This window comes from Sinocyclocheilus rhinocerous, unplaced genomic scaffold, assembly GCF_001515625.1.
Source record: "Sinocyclocheilus rhinocerous isolate Xijiao unplaced genomic scaffold, SAMN03320098_v1.1 scaffold433, whole genome shotgun sequence".
NCBI classification, from domain to species: Eukaryota; Metazoa; Chordata; class Actinopteri; order Cypriniformes; family Cyprinidae; genus Sinocyclocheilus; species Sinocyclocheilus rhinocerous.
Window position 1 is genome coordinate 1,545,444 of NW_015627897.1, and position 20,306 is coordinate 1,565,749.

A 20,306-nucleotide genomic window follows, 5' to 3' on the forward strand; every position below is an offset into this window, starting at 1 on the left:
TGTGCTACTAATGTTTGTATACTTTGTCTATAAATGTATCAGGCTTTAAGTATATATTTAAGAAATTATATATAGAGAGAGAGAGAGAGAGAGAGCACATACTATATGCATGCCATAAGCTTCTTAATTATTTTGTGAATTATTGCTTTTGTCTAGTTTCATGTTTAACATGCTTTTAGTATTATTTGTAATATTTAGTAATATTGAATCAAATGTATTGTAATAAAATCATATTTTAATACAAATATGAGTGTATACGTAAATTCATAGCAGACAGGGTTACTTAAATGAATACAGTCAGTATCTGGGTGGTTGAGGTGGTGTTGTGCATTCGCGGTTTCATCGTGATGAATGCAGTGAGTCTGCGTCTCGCCTGCCGGACTCTTCCTGGTTTGAGCTCTAGAGCCGCCGCTGTCATCGCAAGAGCTCGTCTGTCTCACTGTCTCCAGAGTTTACAGTTTCGACGCGCTCTTTCTTCTTGTCGTTTTATTATAATGGAGAATTACGTGCTCTTGTCGCCCTGACCGGTGCGTTTCTCTGCGCAAGGCACATCTGAGGTGAGAATTCACACAATTTCATGTCTCTCGACTATATATTCGGAGCTCTGGTGTTATATAGTCGGTCTATTTAAGGATGACTGATTGTTTGATTTATTTAAGAATATAATTCATAATTATAAAATAATGCTGACATGTAGAAGAAACGCTCGGTGACGTCACGACGCCATCTCCTTAAGACAATAAACAACTCCTTTATTAAGCGTTATGGAATTTGTTGTTTTAATCTTTGAACATCTGGATGATTTTTTTATTATTATTCAACGTATTTATGTATTTTATTAAACGGAAATGTGACCGTATTAATTTCTGTAATGGGTCAATACAGTAGGTACACAAACAAAAACGGGCTGTGGAAAATAAATTTCACATGGAAATCAATATAATGAGTTACTTTTTGCTTTATATAAAGTCTTTATATAAAGTTTTTAACGTGTTTTATATATGTTTAAGTTTAGTTCTCATATTCTTTTTGTTGTTTGTATAATTTTAAAGTTTATATGTATCTAATAAAAAGTAATTATATGTAGCTTATATGTAGCTAATAGCTAGTTTAGTTAAAGTAACGTTAGGCCTATAGTGATTAACAACTGCAGAGATGGAAATAATAATTCTGTGTTTTGGAACAAGATCACCATTTTGTTTACTGCTGTACACAAAGTAGATCGTATGCTTTGTAAAAAGTTAACTTTTTGGCATTTCAGAATATTTCCTTATGACTGAGCTGTTTGCTATTAAATAACCTTTCACATTTGATATGCCGTTGCGATATGGGAAGTGGTGATTATAGACAACATCCCTTTCTTGTCCTAAATTGCTCATGAGGAAATGAAAGCTTCTGAAAGCTCCCACGTTTATTGCAATCCTTTTTTGCAACAGGCACACAAAAGGCTTCAATGATGTGATGAAATGCGCATTTAAAGCGTTTTAGAAGTCTATAATATTCTTCCTCTTTCTGTAGATCTTGGTTTGTGGTGTTTCTCATTGACCTGACCAGCAGGTTTCTTTTACCAACATACTTCTGCTGACAGATACACACTGTAGGTAATTTTGACTATATTAGTTATTATTTTTGACTACTTGGTAACTGATAATAACACAATTTGCTGTTGTAGTGTGCTGCAGGTATGGGCTTCGCGGAGGATCTGTGGTGCCCTCAGGGTCACGCCGCCCTAATGAAACTACAAGACTCTGAGCTGCGTTTGATGGAGGTTATGAAGAAATGGGTGACGCAGCGGGTCAAGAGCGATCGCGAGTTCTTCGTGCAGCTGCATCAGATGTCAGCCATTGTTGAGAAGCTGGAAGGATCTCAGCCCGGGGGAGGTCTCGACTACATCAGCCAGTTCAATAAGGTTGGAAGGATCTCCTTAGCAAGTATTAAGTTTCCGAAGAATTGTATTTGGAATTTCCAGTGATTGATTCCAATTTATATTAGAGATTTTAATGCATTTAGATGATATATCCATCTTGAAATGATCTGTGCTGAGTCTGAATCCTTACTTTCCACGTGATATTAAAGGGTTAGTTCACCCAAAAATGAAAATTCTGTCATTATTTACTCACCCTCATGTCATTTCAAACCCGTAAGACGTTCGTTCGTCTTCAGAACACAAATTAAGATATTTTTGATGGAATCTGAGAGCTGTCTGACCCTGCATAGACAGCAACGCAACTGAAATGTTCCCAAGTCCAGAAACGTAGCGAGGAGATCTGTTAAATAATCCATGTGACATCAGTGGTTCAAATACGAAGCTACGAGAATACTTTTTGTGCGCAAAAGAAAAAACAGAACAGCATACGCTGCTTACGTTCAGTGTATATTCTCCAAAATGGCGCTACAGGGTGATGCGGAGGAGACTAATTATACGAAGCTACGAGAATACTTTTTGTGTGCAAAAGAAAAAGAAAAAACGACTTTATTCAATAATTGCGGTTGAACCACTGATGTCACGTGGATTATTTAACAGATCTCCTTGCTACGTTTCTGGACTTGGGAACATTTCAGTTGCGTTGCAGAGTCAGACAGCTCTCAGATTCCATCAAAAATATCTTAATGTGTGTTCCGAAGATGAACGAAGGTCTTACGGGTTTGAAACGACATGAGGGTGAGGAATTAATGACGGCATTTTCATTTTTGGGTGAACTATCCCTTTAACGCTTAAAGGCATAGAAAGTGCCCTGTTTCTGGAATGGGAAATTGCACTGTAACAATCTAAAACCTGCTGCCAAAAGCCCTCAGGCTTGCTCTGATATTCTAGACTTTTTTTTCTGCTGAACTTCCAACTGTTTAGACTCTACAATGATGCTAAAACCTCTAATTGAGCATAGGCCTAAAATTACTTTATTTTCTCGGAGTATGCAATTCTCAAACATTTAGAATGCAAGTCATTTTTTGATTGTTGCTTTCACTTGAGAGGTGCATGCACCACAATCAAATATAATCATGTATTCACATTTTCAATGCCTACATCCTAAAACTTCATTTTCTCTCTCACAGTCGTGGAACGTGCTGGTCAGTCAGACGGAGAGCCTCAGTCGTATCATGCGCAAGCACTCGGAGGATCTGATGGTGGGACCCCTCAGCAAACTCACCCTCCTCATCCGGGACAAGCAGCAGCTGAGGAAGACTTACGGGGAACAGTGGAACCTTCTCAACCAGGAGCTGTGCAGGGTCAGCGCCACACGCACATCACTCTCACACAATTACCGTTACACATTACACTCTAAACAATAAAGGTTCCCTATTGTCATCGATGGTTCCATGAAGAACCTTTAACATCCATGAAATCTTTTCAGGTTCTTTATAGTGGATAAACATTCTTTAGGTTCTAAAATGTTCTTCACACTAAGAAAAAAAAAAGGTTCTTTGAGGAACTAATAGAATCACAGTGAAAACCCCCTTTTGGAATCTTATTTTTAAGAGTGTATCTCATACTGAAAGTCTTTTGCAACACTACAAACATACTTATTTACCATGACACATTTTCATTAGCAAGTTTATATATTAAATGAGGAAATATGTGTGTGAATAATGAAGTATGCATATATTTGAATTGATTTTCCTAGTTTACAAGATGTGTTTTTATTCGCATATACACTACTGTTTGGGCTTGGTAAGAGCTTTTTTATGTTTTTGAAAACAGTCTCTTATGCTTATCAAGATGCTTCTCATTTATTTGATCAAAAAAGTACAGTAAAAACAGTAATATAGTGAAATATTATTTCAATTTAAAATAACTGTTTACTATTTTAATATATTTTAAAATGTCATTTATTCCTGTGATGCAAAGCTTAATTGTCAGCATCATTACTCCAGTCTTCAGTGTAACATGATCCTTCTGAAATCATTCTAATATGCTGACTTGCTGCCCAAGAAACATTTCTTATTATTATCAATGTTGGAAACAGTTGTGCTGCTTAATATTTTTTGTGGAAACCATGATAAATTATATTTTTTCAGGATTCTTTGATGAATAGGAAGTTACACGTTCAAAACAACAGCATCTCAGAAGTTGAAACAGTCAAAAAGAATTTATTTGAAATAGAAATCTACACCCTATGTCTGTGATCTTTTCATATAAGGCATCACTCACATTTTCATCAGAACATCTATAATTATCTCCTATTTGACTTTGTGTGTTTAGATGTTTGGTATAATCTAAATTAGATAGAGGAAATGTAAGTGGTAAGTCATCAAGCAGCTCTTCTTTTTGTGCTCATTTTATTTGCTGCTTAAACATAGCAGCGGTTTCTGCATTGCCGCTCTCTGCTGAAGCTTATTTTTGGTTCAGTCTCTTTGAGTTTTGAAGTTATAACTGAAGCACAAGTTGCCAGTTGATCTTCAGATGGTTTCTGTGAATTCTTGAATGGTTTAACGCTGCAAACATATACACTAACAAACATCAGGAACATCAGAAAAACTTTGTAGAGCACTGTTTCTAGTGAATCTTATCAGCTCTATCAGCAACAAAACTTTGTGTGTCTGTCTGTTAGTTCGTTTATGGTTGAAGTAACAGTTGAAACGGTTTACTTCAGGAACAGGAAATTAAGTGGTGACGCAACGTGATAATTTTATTTCACATTCAGTAGTTTTGTCAGGCAACCTGTCCATGTTGGTCACAGAAGCCAAATCAGGCAAAAATGCAAGCTGTACTATTCAGTAATGCTTGAATTTGCACCAAAACACAGTAGTTTGATTGAATGCACAGCCTGCATTCACAGATAGACTCTTAAAAATAAAGGTGCTCCACGATGCCATAGAAGAACCTTTTTGTCTAAATGGTTCTATAAAGAACCTTTCTGTTTCACAAAAGGTTCTTTGTGGCGAAAGAAGAACCTTTTGAAGCACCTTTATTTTTAAGAGTGTATAGGCAGTTACTACTGCAGCAAATAAATAATTATTTCCATTACTTCGGTTTAGCCTGGAGGTTTTTAAAACTAAATATCACAAATATTCAACCTCATATCTGAAGCTGGCTAGTAACATGTTGAATTGATTGTCAGCAATGAGTTTTTACTCCTCGCCCTTTCATGCCTTTGATTGCACATGACACATGTGACTCACTTTGTTGCACCAACCTGGATTTTGATTGGTTTTGTTGTCCTGTTGTGTAAGGTTAGGTCACCCAAACTGAGTTGGACCGGCTCAAGTCCAGTTACAGACAGCTAGTACGGGACGCGACACAGGCCAAAAGAAAGTACCAGGAAGCAAGCAAAGGTAAGATGCCTCGCTGCTGCCTAGTTCTCTAAAAAGCCTGGTCACTTTCCTTTCATTTTGACTGTGAATTGTGTACTCTGTGCTGAACAGATAGACATACAATAATGTTTAAACACTGAATGGTTTTATGATATTATGTGTAAACAAGGCATTTGTCTACTTGGCCAAGAGCAGAAAAACCAAGACGTGTTTCTCAGGTCACAAAGATGTAACAAAGTTTACAAGTTCCTCTTACAGGAAACAAGAGAAACTAAATGTGGTTTCTCCAGTGACCATAGTGTGAATGCTCAGCAGAGCACTTTGTGCAGCACTTAAGAGACAGGCCGAAATGAATACAACAGTAAAATTAAGTAATACACAGACATGAAAAGTTAATTACAGATACTGTATATTTGCAGTTTATAGGGATTAGGCATGGGCCGATTACCGGTTTCAAAACCGCTAATATTTTCCGTTATACCGTTCCTGCGGTTTGCGCTGTTTTTCATGTCTCAAAGACTGAAAGTGTAGGAATGCCTCAGGCTGAGTGCAGTGTAGAGAGTAACAGGACCCTCCTCGTGTTGGTGTGAGCGAGCGGTCAGTCATGTGTGTGTAAGGATGGCCGAACTTAAGGAGCTTCCTCTGGAACTTACGCGATCGGCAACCGGCCGTTTTTTGTCTTATTGCAACTCGTCTCTGTTCTGGACTTGCACAAACTGCGTTGCAATGCAATCGTTTTCCAAAATGTCATTTATGTGAAAATATGAAGTCTGTAAACGCCCGTTAACACAGGCCAGAGACGTTGAAGACGGACGCACAGAGAAAAATACTGTAGCAGGCAGATCACTCACTGTTCATGATGCACAAACTATTGGAAGAAAACCCTCAATATTGATTTGGTGGTTTATATGAATGTGTTTCTGAGGGGAACTGACTGTCTTCAGAAAAGTTTTTATTACCATTTTCTTAACTATAGCGAATAAACTGTGATAATGTGAGAAAAGATGAAGGTGTCTAAATAGATTTTGGTTTGACTGTATCTATTTGATAAATGAAGTTAACCAACTAACATTATACATACTCTTTTGGTTTCTGTACCCAATATTTAAAAAATTTACAAATGCAATAAAAATATTGGTATCGGTACTCTGTATCGGCAAGTACCAAAAATAAAAGTATCGGTATCGGGCGAGTACTGGAAGAAGTGGTATCGGTGCATCCCTAGCAGTTTAGAAGGAATTATTGAAATGAGCTGCACATGATGGGTACAATTTTATCACGCTTTGATAGGATAAGCAAGGTGTATTATAGTCTTTAAGGACTTGGTGGTTAAAGCAGATGGTTTGATGGCTTGCTGATTTAAATGAGCAAATATAGCACTTGAGAACTACACTACTGTTCAAAACTTTGGGGTCTGTAAAATGGCTCTTATGCTCACCAAGGCTGCATTTATTTGTTCAAAAATAGAGTAAAAACAGTAAAATTGAGAAATATTTTTACAATTTAAAAAAGCTGTTTTCTATTTTAATACGTTTTAAAAAGTAATTTATTCCTATGATGACAAAGATTAATTTTTAGCAGCTACTAGGCCAGTCTTCCGTGTCAAATGATACTCCTTAAGTCATTCAGAAGTAATTTGCTGCTCAAGAAACTTATTATTATTAGTAGTAGTAGTAGTATATCAATGATGAAAACAGTTGTCTTTGATAAATAGAAAATTCAAAATAACAGCATTTATTTTTAAGTAAAAATCATTACATTATAAATGTCTTTATAAATTTGATCAATTTAATGCATCCTCGCTGAATAAAAGAATTAATTATTTGTAAAAAATCTTACTGACCCCAAACTGTAATTTTTGACCTGTGGTGTGAGTATTTCATTATTTTATAGCAATTATACATCTTGTAAGATTCAGTCCACTAAAGGAGAGTTTGTTGATCCCATGTGCAGTTTATTTAAATCCAAAGCACGGACAAATACAAGATAGACAGAGACTTGATTTGGCATGAACTTGAAACAACTTGCCAAACAGCGGATTAACGTAGAACAAAGCTAGACAAAGACAATGGAAACATGAGGGCTATATATACACAAGGACTAATCACTAAACAAAGAAGGCCTGTGAACAATCAGACAATGAACCAATGACCAAACAGAACAGAGAAACACATGACCAGAACAACCAATCAGAACGTGACTCATGGACAAGGGTAGCACATTGCAAGATCACAAGAGGAGCAAGGGAAACACATGACAAACAGGAAGCATGACCATGAGAATTTCAAAATAAAAGACATGAAAACATTAACTGAACAAAAACACAAAACAGACATGACATGTCCCTCCCTCTAAGGGTGGCTCCAAACACCCTAACATACTTACTTACTTACTAACCATTATGCCTTTGGCATGTAGGCAGCAACAAAAGTCCTCCACTCCTGTCTGTTCTGGGCCAGCCTCTGGATGGTACCCCAAGAGCGGTTCAGGTTCTGTAGTTCTGGAACTAAAGAACCCTAACATGATGACACCCACCCAAAACCCAGCATAAACCAAAAATTCCAGGAGAGTGGTAGAGTAGAGGAGATCATGGGGGAGAGATGGTGGGCCGGGACTGTGAAGTGGAACTTGACCGGGATCATGGCGTGGGGGTGGGCCTGGACTGTGGAGCAATGGCTGAGACCATGGACCGTGGAGCAGTGATGGGCCTGGATCGTGGAGTAAAGCCCAAAGTATACTTCAGTTTTTATGTGTACACGAGGATAAGCATAGAGTGTGCGTGACGCAAATTTTGTTACCAGAAAAGCATGCGCACCATCCAATTTTTGTAACGGCGCGTATTTGTATGTGCAGGTCGCACATGCTCATTGACATGGTTTTGCACTAATCAGTTGTTACACAAGGTGGCAACACTGGCCCAGGCCGCTGTTTCACAGTAGAAAACAAAACTAAAGAGACGGAACAACAACAAAATAGCGGAGACTGCAACTACAACAGACGGCTGCATTGACAAGCGCTTGGGTAAGAGGGTTATGAGAGAGCCGCAACTTTAGTTTAAAAGACATTTTTATTGGTCATAACTTCTGGAGAAAAATAGTTTTGAAAGGCTGCGCAATCGACTATACGCTAGCGTACACGTACAAGACTGAAGTACACTTTGGGCTTAACGGCAGACTGTGGAGCAGTAGAGGACCTGGGACATGGAGCAACCATAAAGGATCAGGTAAGTAGTGCAGAGCCAGAGACCAGGGTGGAGGTGGCGGAGCAGGCAATTAGGGAGGAGCTGGAGACCTCCAAGGGAGATCAGAAGACCACCTCAGCAGAGCAGACTGGACTGAAGACCCTCAGAGATTAGGAGGCCATGATGGAGCAGAGGCATGGATGGCCCACCTGGCCGCGACAGTGAAGACAGAGGCTTCAGAGACAGCCTCTGTGGCTGTGACAGGACAGGTGGAGAGTTTTCGAATGGTCTCCGTGGCTGTGACATGGTAGGCAGTGAGTTCATGAGTGGCCTCCAAGGCCATGACATGAGGCATAGAAAGTCCAGAGGAGCTGTAGTGATCGCCCCCACCTCTGAGGAAGTGTATGCAGCCCGCACACACATGATGGCATCTACAATCACAGGAAGCACTATGGACAGTGGAGTGATCTCACAGACTTGGACTTGAGATCACTATACTTGGAACCACCAGAGTCATGGTTGATTAATTCAGTGTAGAGCCAAGCTCCATTTCCACCGGAGATTGGATACTATACTATGGATATTGTAGCCCCCTCACAAAAAAATCTCCAGGGCAGATTTGAATGAGGTGAGGAGACTCTGGTGTGGAGGCTGTGATGGCTTGGGACTCTGGCGTGGCGGCCATGACGTGTTTTTGGTCTAAAAGTGATGACAAGGCTCTGGCTTGATGGTCATTGGGGCGACAACACTAAGAAACATTGGCTGAGCAGCCCTGACATGACTTGACTTGGTGTGGTGGCCATTGCAGCTGAGGACTCTGCAGAAGAGGGACCCCATAATGCCACAGTACCCACCAAGCTAGTTCATAAAGTGAATGAGGAACCACACAGCAGAAGAGCATGGTCAATTTGCTGAGCCAGAGTCAAGTGAGGAGTGTGATGCAGCATTAAACAAGATATTTCTTCTGTTAGACCAAAACAAAAAAATGCCTTTGAGAGTAGTGTCATTAAAATCCACAAGTCCTCCACAAACTCCTCAATGACGAAGAGGAAGACGACGAACAGCTTTCTGTAATATTCAGTCCTCTGAAGGCAAGTTTGCTGAACCCATGTGCAGTTTATTTAAATCCAAACTTGAAAAAACACAAGATAAATTGAGACTTGACTTGGCATGAATATGAAGCAACTCACAAAACAGTGGGTTACGTAGAACAAAGCTAGACAAAGGCAATGGAAACATGAGGGCTATATAACTGAACAAAAACACAAAACAGACATGACATATATATATATATATATATATATATATATTATACTGTATATAAGGTTGCATAGTATTTTGTACCTGATGCACAGCTGTACATCAACTTTCTTCTACATGTTCATATGTATTTGTGGATGGTCTTTTGTACAGACAAAGAACGCGAGAAAGCGAAGGAGCGCTACATCAAAGCCACTCTGAAACTGCATGAGCACCACAATGAATATGTGCTGTCGGTGAAGGCTGCGCAGGTGCACCACCAATTCCACTACGGCCAAAGCCAGCCGGCCCTACTAGGAGCCCTGCAGACGCTGCAGGAGGAAATGGTGCTTATTCTGTGAGTCAACATTAATAACATCATCACTATAACCGTATACTGTGAAATCATAGTAGTTAGCATGGGTCTTTATGCTTTTAGATTCTTTCTGCCATTTGATTTTATTTCTATTTATGATGACAGTGGTAGGCAATATCAAGTAAACATCATTTTCTTAAAAACAATCTCAAGTATAGTATCAAATAGATTTTTATAGTTTCTAAATTGTGGTTCTTGCTAGGTGATTGCTTACTGGCCTAATTACTCATTGCTTTATTTTTAAGAGCTGACAACTTTCCCCACAGTGACTTCTGCTTTTTGAATGGACGATATGTCATGCTGCTCACTTCTCAAATGCGCTGTACATAGACCTATACGGTTACAGTTAGTAAAAAAGAAGAAGTAGGTTTGCTGTGTCTTGCGTGTGAAAACACACGACTGATGTGGCATGTTGTTTTCTTAGGAAGGAGATTCTGCAGGAGTATTTCGATCTGTCTAGCGTGCTTCATGATGAGGTGGTTAGTGTTCACACTGAAATGGCCAATGCCCTGAAAGCCATCCAGCCACAGAGAGAGTATGAGAACTTCATCCAGCTGAACAGGTATATATCTTCCCCCTTTGTTCCCAGGTTTTGTTGAATGCAATGGGATCCTGGACCAGAGGAACAAGGGATATTACATACTAACTTGCTTGTTTATCCTCTGTGTAACTAATTCTCATCTCTTAGTCAGTCTTTCATTATTAGCAAATATGCTGCTGGTGCATGAACTGCTGCATGAACATCTGCAACAAATAACATAAAGTAGGTCCAGTTCAAGCTAAGAGTCCTCCAAAAATAAATGGTCACTGGCAAAATGTCTAGAGTAATATAATTAAATATTTGCATGTAATTATATAAAATATATTAAATAAATAGATAGTTTTGCAATAAATATTACAAATACAAATTGGTCCCAATGTGAGTGTCTGTCAGTAGAAAATGAAAATGTGTTGTGCCATGTGAGATCAAACAGTCTCTCACAGTTTCAAGCCTTTCATTAGCAACTGGTGCATGAGCTGTAAAGTGAAAGTCTGCAACAAATGATATAAAATACGTCCATTTCAAGCTTTTAAGAGTCCTCTAAAAATAAATAATCACTGATCAAACATCTACTATAATATAATTAAACATTTGCATGTAATTATATATGCATGAATGAATTAATAAATAAATAGTTTGTAAATAAATATTATTTGTATGTTGCTTGAGAAAAAAAGTCACAATTGGGTTTGAATGTCTGTCAATAGAGAATGAAAATGTGTTTACTGCATAATAATGTAGTTACAACACTGCTCAAATCTTGGACATAACTTAGACCATGTGGGCATTGTAATATAATAATAACATCATAGCCACCAATCAAATCATGATGGATAAAATCAAGTCTCGCCCTGCATTTTTTCCTAATGAATGTTCTGTTAGATATTATGCATGGGCCTGCAGATGCTTTCATGTGAATGTACCTTTAAAAGGATAGTCAGGCTTCTGTCTGTCCATGTCTCTCTGCATGCACATGCACGTGTACAGATTGTATATGTATGTGCAGGTCGAGAGGAGAGGTTCCTGCATGTGTGGAGTTTGATGGCAGTTTGTTGGAGGACGCTGAAGATCTGAAGCCTGAAGATCTGCAGCTCAATGAGCTCACAGTAGAGGGGATCCAGCATCGGTGAGTTTCTTCTTTCTGCACACCGCTGTACAGCATAGTGGCACCAGTGAAAGCAAAAATGTCATAGAAAGGTAGAAGTGAAATCAGAACTCTTGGAAGCCTTGTTATTGCTTCTGAAACCATCATGTGAACATTTCTTTTTTTTTTTCCATTTGTGTTTTTTAGAGGGTAGGGAATGAGGTGTGTTTTTCCATAGCCTGTTTGCTTTTCGGTTCATTATTTGTTTTCGTTGTTTTTGTGTGTGTTGGCCGTAAGACATCGTCTTGAGCTAATTAGGAACCTGATAATTATTTTTTTCAATTACTTACAAACTAAAGCAGAACATCCAAACCCATTATCCTGTTTCCAACAACAAAGAGTTTTTTGAAAGCTGTAAACTTTTTACATAAGCTACAAAATTTTAAAAAAAATTTCGCCCAAAGTTCTAAACGCATATATTCATAATGGCATCACAACCTGTTCACAAACTTTAAAGTAAAGAAAACAACACAATATGTAATTGTTCACTCTGTTCTGCCACAGACTAAAGCTGATCTCTTTTATTTGCTAAATATAGGGATGCACCGATACCGATACTGGTATCGGTATCGGGCCCGATACTGGCCTCCTGTACTCGTACTCGTACTCGTTAAAATGCTACAAGAAAACTAATGTTATGTATGCACTACTGTTCAAAAGTCTGTGATCTTTTCAAAGAAATTGAGACTTTTATTCAGCAAGGATGCATTCAATTGATCAAATGTGACAATAGAGACTTTTACATTCTTACAAAAAAAACAACAACTTTATTTCAAATAAATGAGGTTCTGTTGAACATTTATTTGTCACGGTTTCCACAAAAATATTAGTCAGTAGCTGTTTTCAACATTGATGATAATTAGAAATTTTTCTTAAGCACCAAATCAGTGTATTAGAATGATTTCTGAAGGATCATGTGACACTGAAGACTGGAGTAATGATGCTGAAAATTCAGCTTCACATCACAGCAGTACATTGACAGTTTTCTATCTTAATATATTTTAAAATGTAATGTAAGTTATAATATTTCACAATATTACTGTTTTTACTGTATTTTTTTGATCAAATAGTGCAGCCTTGGTGAGCATAAGAGAATTTTTACAAAACCTTACCAATCCCAAACTTATGAACAGTAGTGTACAGTTTATGGAAATATACTTTATACATGTTTAGCAACTGGAAAAATTTTTTTACAAGATACACACATATTTCCTTGTATAATGTTACTGGCCCTCAGCATTTTGACTGTCTTCTGTTTCATCCCAACTCATTTTGCACTCTCATGGCTTCTCACTTTTTTCTCTTCTCCAAGGCTCACCGCTGTGGAGGAGGAGCTCCTGGGTCTCGCTAGTACTCTTGGTTCTCAGCAGGCCACCGTCAACCAGCTGGAGCTGGATCTGCAGAATGAGGAGGGCTCTGCGAACACAGGCCAGAGGTGAGCCTGTGAACTCTCCTTACACGTCTGAACTCCTCTGCTCCAGATTTGCAATTCAAATGCCAAGTAGATTTTTAAGAGGAAGTTTCTACATCTTTTTAGGCAAGTAAACATTTAGCAAACGCTTTTATGGAAAGCCACTTACAAATAGAGCATCCAGATAGCTCAAGTGTCGCTCCTAGTAGATTCAAACCTCTTACCTCTATTGTACTTTAACCCCTGCAACATATCACCATCATATTTAATATTAAATATCCATTATTGCAGTGTATTTTACAGTGGAAATTAAAAGTGTGTTCTGATGTGTGATTGAGACATGAATTCATATAAGGTGGTACTGCATAAAGCCCTGGGTCTTATGACTCCTTGGAATGCTTCATTCTGATTGGTTAAGGGAAGCATTCCGCATTTAATGTTTATTGTTTTCAAAAATGTTATACATTTATGTAACAAATTAGTATCAATAAAATTATAGTCAAATATATTTTGGGAAAAAAGTCTGGCCAAAAGTGACTGGCCACTCACTTCTATGTCTTTAAAGGAATAGTTCACCTTAAAAATGTAAATTTGGTCATCATTTATGGTAACCCTTTTAGCATAGGGACCAATTCTCTCTATTAACTAGTTGCTTATTAGTATGCCTAATATTAAGATATTGGCTGTTTATTAGTGGACCTTACAATAAAGTGTGACGTCATTTACTCTTTACCTGAATGTAGCTCCAATCCTGTATAAGTTTCTTTATGTTGAACACAAAAGAATATATTTTGAAGAATTTTGAAGAACCAAACAGTTATTTGTCCCCGTTATGTTCAATATGAGAAAGAAACTCACACAGGTTTGGAACGACATGATGACAAAATTTTCATTTTTAAGGTGAACTATCCCTTTAAGGAGAATTGGACCAATTTATGTGTTGTAAATTCAACAGGCTCTGACTCTGTCATTCGCTGTAGTGTAGGTTATCGATCAACCAACATGTTCTTTATAAAAATACTTAAATCACAAAATACATGTACTTACACATATTTGAGAATTGTAATATCAATTATTTCACAATCTAGTTGAAAAAATAAAAGTGATACAGCAATCATACAGGGCAGCAAGTTCTTAATAAAACAAGAATAGTCTGTTTAAAATGTACCATTTTAAAACAGAGTTCCAAGGTATAAATATATGGAGTTTGGTATTTTGGTATAACTGGTATTTATACCTAAAAATCTTATTACTCAAAGGTTATGAAATACATGTTTGTTACATAGAAAGATGACTCCCAAAATAACCGAAATTTAATGCTTTGGTGCTAAAATTAAATTTTATTTTATTTTATTTTACTAATTTTATTGGGGGACATGGGCAGAAATAGAGTTTCTAATCTGTATCTAATCAAATTATTTAGAATCAATAACATTCAGATTGCACTAAATTCTCGCCTCTGTTTACACAAATGTGAGCTTGTTCTCCTCTGTTTGTTTTTGTAGGGTGTATCTGTTCAGTAAGCGTAATGCTCTGGAGGACAGCAGACAGCAGGTAGTTCTGTCCATGGTGGCTCGAGCTCGCCTGGAGGCCCAGCGGAGGCTTCTGGCCGATAAACTTGAGACTCTGGGCAGCAAGGAGGCTCTACCTATAGGCCTGGATGATGATCGGATATCTGTCACATCCAGCAACTCAGTGAGTCCACTCTGATTTCATTAAATCTGTCCTGAGAGCTTCAGTTCTTCCTACAGTACATCTGCTTTGCGGACTTCAATTGTGCTTGACTTGTCGGAAAGGTTTCAGGATACCTTAAACTAAACCTGGGATTTTCCATTCTTCAGAACAAGCAAATCTATCCAGCTGTACTATATAAACTACAGTTACACTTTATTTTAAGGTGTCCTTGTTGCAGTGTAATTATATATTTAAGTACTGAGTAATATTAATTAACTACATGTACTAACTATGTTTAGGGATAGGATTAGGGTTCAGCTTAGGGTTACTTGCATGTAATTATGCATAATTTATTGCTATTATAATAGCAAGTACATGTAACATGTGTAACAAGAACACCTTAAAATAAAGTGTTACCTATAAAATATTAATAAAATATAAATTAATATAAATTAATATAATGAATATAATGCATTTATATAATTAAATATAAAATAAATAATATGATACAATGTAATTAATAAATTATATATATAATAAAACATTGTGTATATACATACATTAGGGTGCATTAATATAAAAATAACAGGTCTAATACATAATATAATATAATATAATAATTATTTGTACAGACATAATACTATTTGCATTTTCAGTCTCTTCCCAAACTACCTAGAATATACTGCCTTAGAAGAAATTAATTAAAAATGTATAAACATAATAAATAAATAAAATAAGGATCTAGCATAAATAAAATGCTAAATTATATATGCTATACTATGATAGATGATGGACTGAATTACGAGAGGTTTTTAATAAATGTAGTTTTATTTGTCATGCTATTGTATTATTGATTGTTTGTTTCTTGCAGGAGCATGATAAAGACCATAAGCTCCTCAACATGGATGTAATCGTGAGCCATCTCAGCAGCTTGTTCAAGCCCAAGTATACGGTTGGTTTTTTTTTAGTGTCAGTCTTCCTCTCTCACCTCCTCCCTGCTCTCTGCTCATTGCTGTATCTGCAACTTCTTCCTGTAGAGTAGTGTGTTTTATTAATCTCCCCAGGTGCCCCCCGCCCTGGCGCCGGTGTCCGAGGCGGAGAAGCCCTTGACCCAGCAGAGCTGGTATCACGGTGCCATCCCCCGTCTGGAGGTGCAGGAACTGCTGAAGAATGATGGCGACTTCCTGGTTCGAGAAAGCCAGGGCAAACAAGAATTAAACTACGTATCTTTACTTTTAAAACATGTTTACGTGCAGCCAGGTTAATGGAGTAATAAGATCATGAGAAATCGATTTTGTTACCTTTTGAAATAAAAGTTCATTGTTGCAGTGTATGAAAATATACTGTAACTTTCGGAACTTCCTTTCCAGTGGAAAGAGACTTTTTTTTAAAACAAATCAGCAACTTTGTGACGTCAAACAGATGAGTACTGTATATCAATTCATTACCATAAAGCCCAGATGAACTATCGATAACAGTAAAATAAGTGGACTGTAGATAAAATGAAAAACGTGAAATGGCCCCTGTAACGAATCAAGTGGCTTCAAAGCTGTAAAATGCAGTGTCATTAAATGCAATGTAAAAGTATCTAAGCCAGTCATGCTGTTACATTGATTTTGAAATATGAGAATTACACAACCTTGTTGACTCTGAACTACCAGGACTTACTCGCATGCTGCTGGTTTAGCTTTCTGAATATGGTTGTTTCTCAAGCATACAGCACAAGACTGAGACATGATTCCACTGTAAATCATCTGTAGGCAGTTTGTTTAGCTGATCTTCCGATTTAACTGTATGTTTTCCAAACAGATGTGAATTTCTATAATTTCACGTACAATACAGTTTGTCATTGTAAAAACAAGAAGCTTCTGAAACTTCAGAAGGCTTAATAAATATATATATATATATATATATATAAGTACAGACGTGAGTTTGTTTTATAGCTGATATTTGTGCCAGTACATGATGTGTGCAGGGATTAACTGTAAAGCCATGTTTATGTGTGTGTTTAGGGTATGTATCGTCTTGACGGTGAAGGCTTCACCTCTGTACCGCTGCTAATAAAGCACCTCATCAGCTCCCATCAAACGATCACAAAGAGGACAGACATTGTGCTGAAGAGACCCATTGTTAAGGTTTATCACTGATCCCAAATCAGTCTCATGATTACTATATAGATTACCACTGAAGAGTGATAGCCTCATATACATTATTATTTGGAAAAATTGTTTCTTCAATCAATTTTGTCCAATGTTTATTATTAGTAGTAGTATTAGTATTGTTACTTTAAAATATTGAAATATAATTACAAATATTAATAAAAATGTGAAAATAAATATTTATTTTTTATTTATTAGTATTATTACTTTAAAATATTGAAGTATAATTACAAATATTAATAAAAATATAAAATGTATTTATTTATTTAAATAATTCCCCCTAGAAAAAGTTCATAGAGGGAAATCTTTGGTTACACTTTATTTGAAGGTGTCGCTGTTACAGTGTAATTATACATTTAAGTACTGAGTAATATTAATTAACTACATGTTCCTACTGTATGGTTAGGGATAGGATTAGGGTAATTATGCATAATTAATTGTTATTATAATAGTAAGTACAAGTAACATGTGTAACAAGGACACCTTAAAATAAAGTGTTACCAAACCTTTCAAAGGGAAAATAAGGGAAAATGCCCTAACAAAACTATTAAAAGGAAAATATTTTATAATTTGGAGCAGTATCAGTACTCTCTTGGGCAAAAAAAGAGTAGTGTTAGCTCCCCTTTGTGTCCACATCAAAATATACGAGTTAAGTTTACTATTAAAATATTACAATATTTATTTATTTATTTGAATTCTATATAATCCACCTACAAGAAGGTCATAAATGAACTCGTTTTTGTGACAGGAAGCTTTTTTCCACTGTTATAAATCTTAGAAGATTATTATCTAACCTTTTCAATAGTTAAAAGTTCATATTTGTGTTTCTGTTAAGAGTGGTCTCTAGATATGGGCGTTGACCATTAAATCTATATCGCCTGAGCACTGTTGTGATTGGCCAGTCAATATGATGATGCATACTTGAGATTAATTAATTTTGCGGGGTGTTTTTTAGGATAAGTGGGTGTTGGAACATGATGATGTCATTCTTGGACAGAGCATTGGTCGGGTAAGCAGTGTTATATAAAAAGACTGATAAAAGGATTTCAGCAAAGGTTTTAAATAACTTGTCGACCTATTTTTTTGTTCATAATGTTGCTTATTGTAATGTTTGGACGTGATCAGGGTAACTTTGGTGAGGTGTTCAGTGGGCGCCTGCGTTCAGAAAATACTCCAGTCGCTGTGAAAGCCTGCAGAGAGAATCTGCCTGCAGAACACAAGAACAAGTTCCTAATGGAGGCCAGGTTTGTAATAGACACTTAATAACACACATTCTCTCACATAACATTCTCATTTAACTAAACATCTCTCCATTTCTATCCCAGGATCCTAAAGCAGTATGACCATCCAAACATAGTGAAGCTAATCGGCGTCTGCACACAAAAACAGCCAATTTATATCATCATGGAGCTGGTGCAAGGTACATCTAAGCTTTTATTAAAAATCATTTAAAGGAACAGCGCACCCAAAAAAATCATCCTTTACTGTCCTCATGCTGTTTCAAACCTGTATGACTGTCTTTCTTCCATGTAACACAAAAGGCGAACATTATTTAAAGGTCCCCTGAAATGCTTAGAAACACGCAGCGTTACTCTGTGTTGACGTCGAATTTTGATTTCATGGGGACTTTAAATTAAGCTCCAAAAAAAGCACCATAAACACAGTCCACATGTGTTATATTTTCCAAGTACTCCTAATGTAGTACTCGTATGATAAATTGAAGAACAAATATGTAAAAAATCATATGGTGTATAATGGTCATCATTATCATCAATAAATTGTATTTTTTAATTATTCATATATTATTGAAATGTTGAAATTATGAAATATTTATGTATGTAATTGTTTATTTATAAAAATTTACTTCATATAAGAACATTATTAATTATATATTGTTTTTAATATTATTTTTTATAATTAAATATTTGTTCAATTAAATTAATAATAAATGATTACAGTTATAAAATAAAGAAACATAGTGTATTTATTTAATTTAATATCATTTACATAGAAAACGTTAACAAAGGAACTCACAAAGAAACCTTTATTTATTTATTATTTATTTAACTAATTGTTTGTAAAGTCTCAAAATCTAATTATGAGATAACAAGCATCAAAGTTTGATTTCAACCATTAATTTCACTATGATTTCAATCTTTGACATGGTCTTACTCAGTGAGTAATAAAGATATCAATGTTACATTTTCACATAATGTTCTTTACCTTATGAAGGATGATTTTATGTAGAAAGCAGAGGGTCACAATTGATATTATATTTTTAAGTTAATAAATGTTAAATCATTTATCATATGATGTTGAACTATTCCGATTTTACTGGCAGGAGGGGACTTTCTAACCTTTCTGCGCACAGAAGGCCACAACCTGAAGACCAAGATGTTGATCAAGATGGCAGAGAATGTGGTGTCGGGCATGGCATACCTGGAAAGCAAGAAGTGCATTCATCGGTGAGCAGTTGACAATGAAATAAGGACAGAAAGACAATGAAATCTTAGGATCAATGCTGAGAAACTATAGTGGATCCATAAAGCTCTAGCAGACCTCCTAAAGAGCTCACAGCTGGTTTTTATTGAATCTAATAAGTAGACTCAAGGTATTTCACTATTGTGTTTAAGTCTCTTTACCAGCAGTTTACGAGCAGTGCCCGATGGGAAGATTGTGGGGTAATGAGCTGAGAAGAAATGAAACCTCACTGCTGCATCTGATAGTGGCTGTTTCCCTCATGCTTCAGTGTCTCTAGAGAGGATTGAGTTCCCATACAGCCAGTGCACTTTCTGTTTCTCTGTCTGTCATTCCTATTCTTTCTTTTTAATTTGCTCTGGTTGTTTTTTTTTTGTTAGCTTGTTTTATATTTGTCTCCTTCAGGCTTTCTCTTTCTGTGCGTTTACATTTATTTCAGAGCAACCTACAATAAACCTCTCTAATTCTCCCCGTCTCCAGAGATCTGGCTGCCCGTAACTGTCTCGTCGGAGAGGAGAGCGTGGTGAAGATCAGTGATTTCGGTATGTCTCGTCAGGAGCAGGACGGTGTTTATTCTGCTACAGGAGGAATGAAGCAGATCCCAGTCAAATGGACAGCACCAGAAGCTCTCAATTATGGTAATACTCGACCAGGGGTTTACAAACTTTTTTGTTAGATGAAAATATTTGATTTAAGTACCCCCTGAGATTTTAAGGTGATATTTCAATAATATAATGCAATCATATGCACATGTTCATGGTTCTGACGCCCAGTAAGAAATACAAGTCAGCTTTAAAAAATCGTCTTTTCTTTATTTTGATTAAACAAATAAATATTGTTAGATAAAAAA

At 36.6% G+C, this 20,306-nt stretch overlaps 1 protein-coding gene across 1 annotated transcript in view; it reads left to right on the forward strand.

Annotated features, from left to right (window-relative positions):
* The first annotated feature begins 306 nt into the window (after positions 1-306).
* The window catches only part of LOC107737017 (tyrosine-protein kinase Fes/Fps-like), a 28,006-nt gene continuing 8,006 nt past the window's right edge, over positions 307-20,306 (forward strand). Inside the window, exons 1-18 of the mRNA XM_016548413.1 lie at positions 307-557; positions 1,519-1,597; positions 1,673-1,909; positions 3,055-3,228; positions 5,178-5,274; positions 9,848-10,031; positions 10,474-10,611; positions 11,597-11,716; positions 13,047-13,169; positions 14,651-14,840; positions 15,691-15,771; positions 15,884-16,042; positions 16,832-16,954; positions 17,934-17,987; positions 18,104-18,222; positions 18,304-18,398; positions 19,320-19,443; positions 19,937-20,094. Of these exons, the coding sequence (XP_016403899.1) occupies positions 1,685-1,909; positions 3,055-3,228; positions 5,178-5,274; positions 9,848-10,031; positions 10,474-10,611; positions 11,597-11,716; positions 13,047-13,169; positions 14,651-14,840; positions 15,691-15,771; positions 15,884-16,042; positions 16,832-16,954; positions 17,934-17,987; positions 18,104-18,222; positions 18,304-18,398; positions 19,320-19,443; positions 19,937-20,094 (2,164 nt within the window). The 5' untranslated portion in view covers positions 307-557; positions 1,519-1,597; positions 1,673-1,684. The remainder of the gene's footprint in view (positions 558-1,518; positions 1,598-1,672; positions 1,910-3,054; positions 3,229-5,177; positions 5,275-9,847; positions 10,032-10,473; positions 10,612-11,596; positions 11,717-13,046; positions 13,170-14,650; positions 14,841-15,690; positions 15,772-15,883; positions 16,043-16,831; positions 16,955-17,933; positions 17,988-18,103; positions 18,223-18,303; positions 18,399-19,319; positions 19,444-19,936; positions 20,095-20,306) is intronic.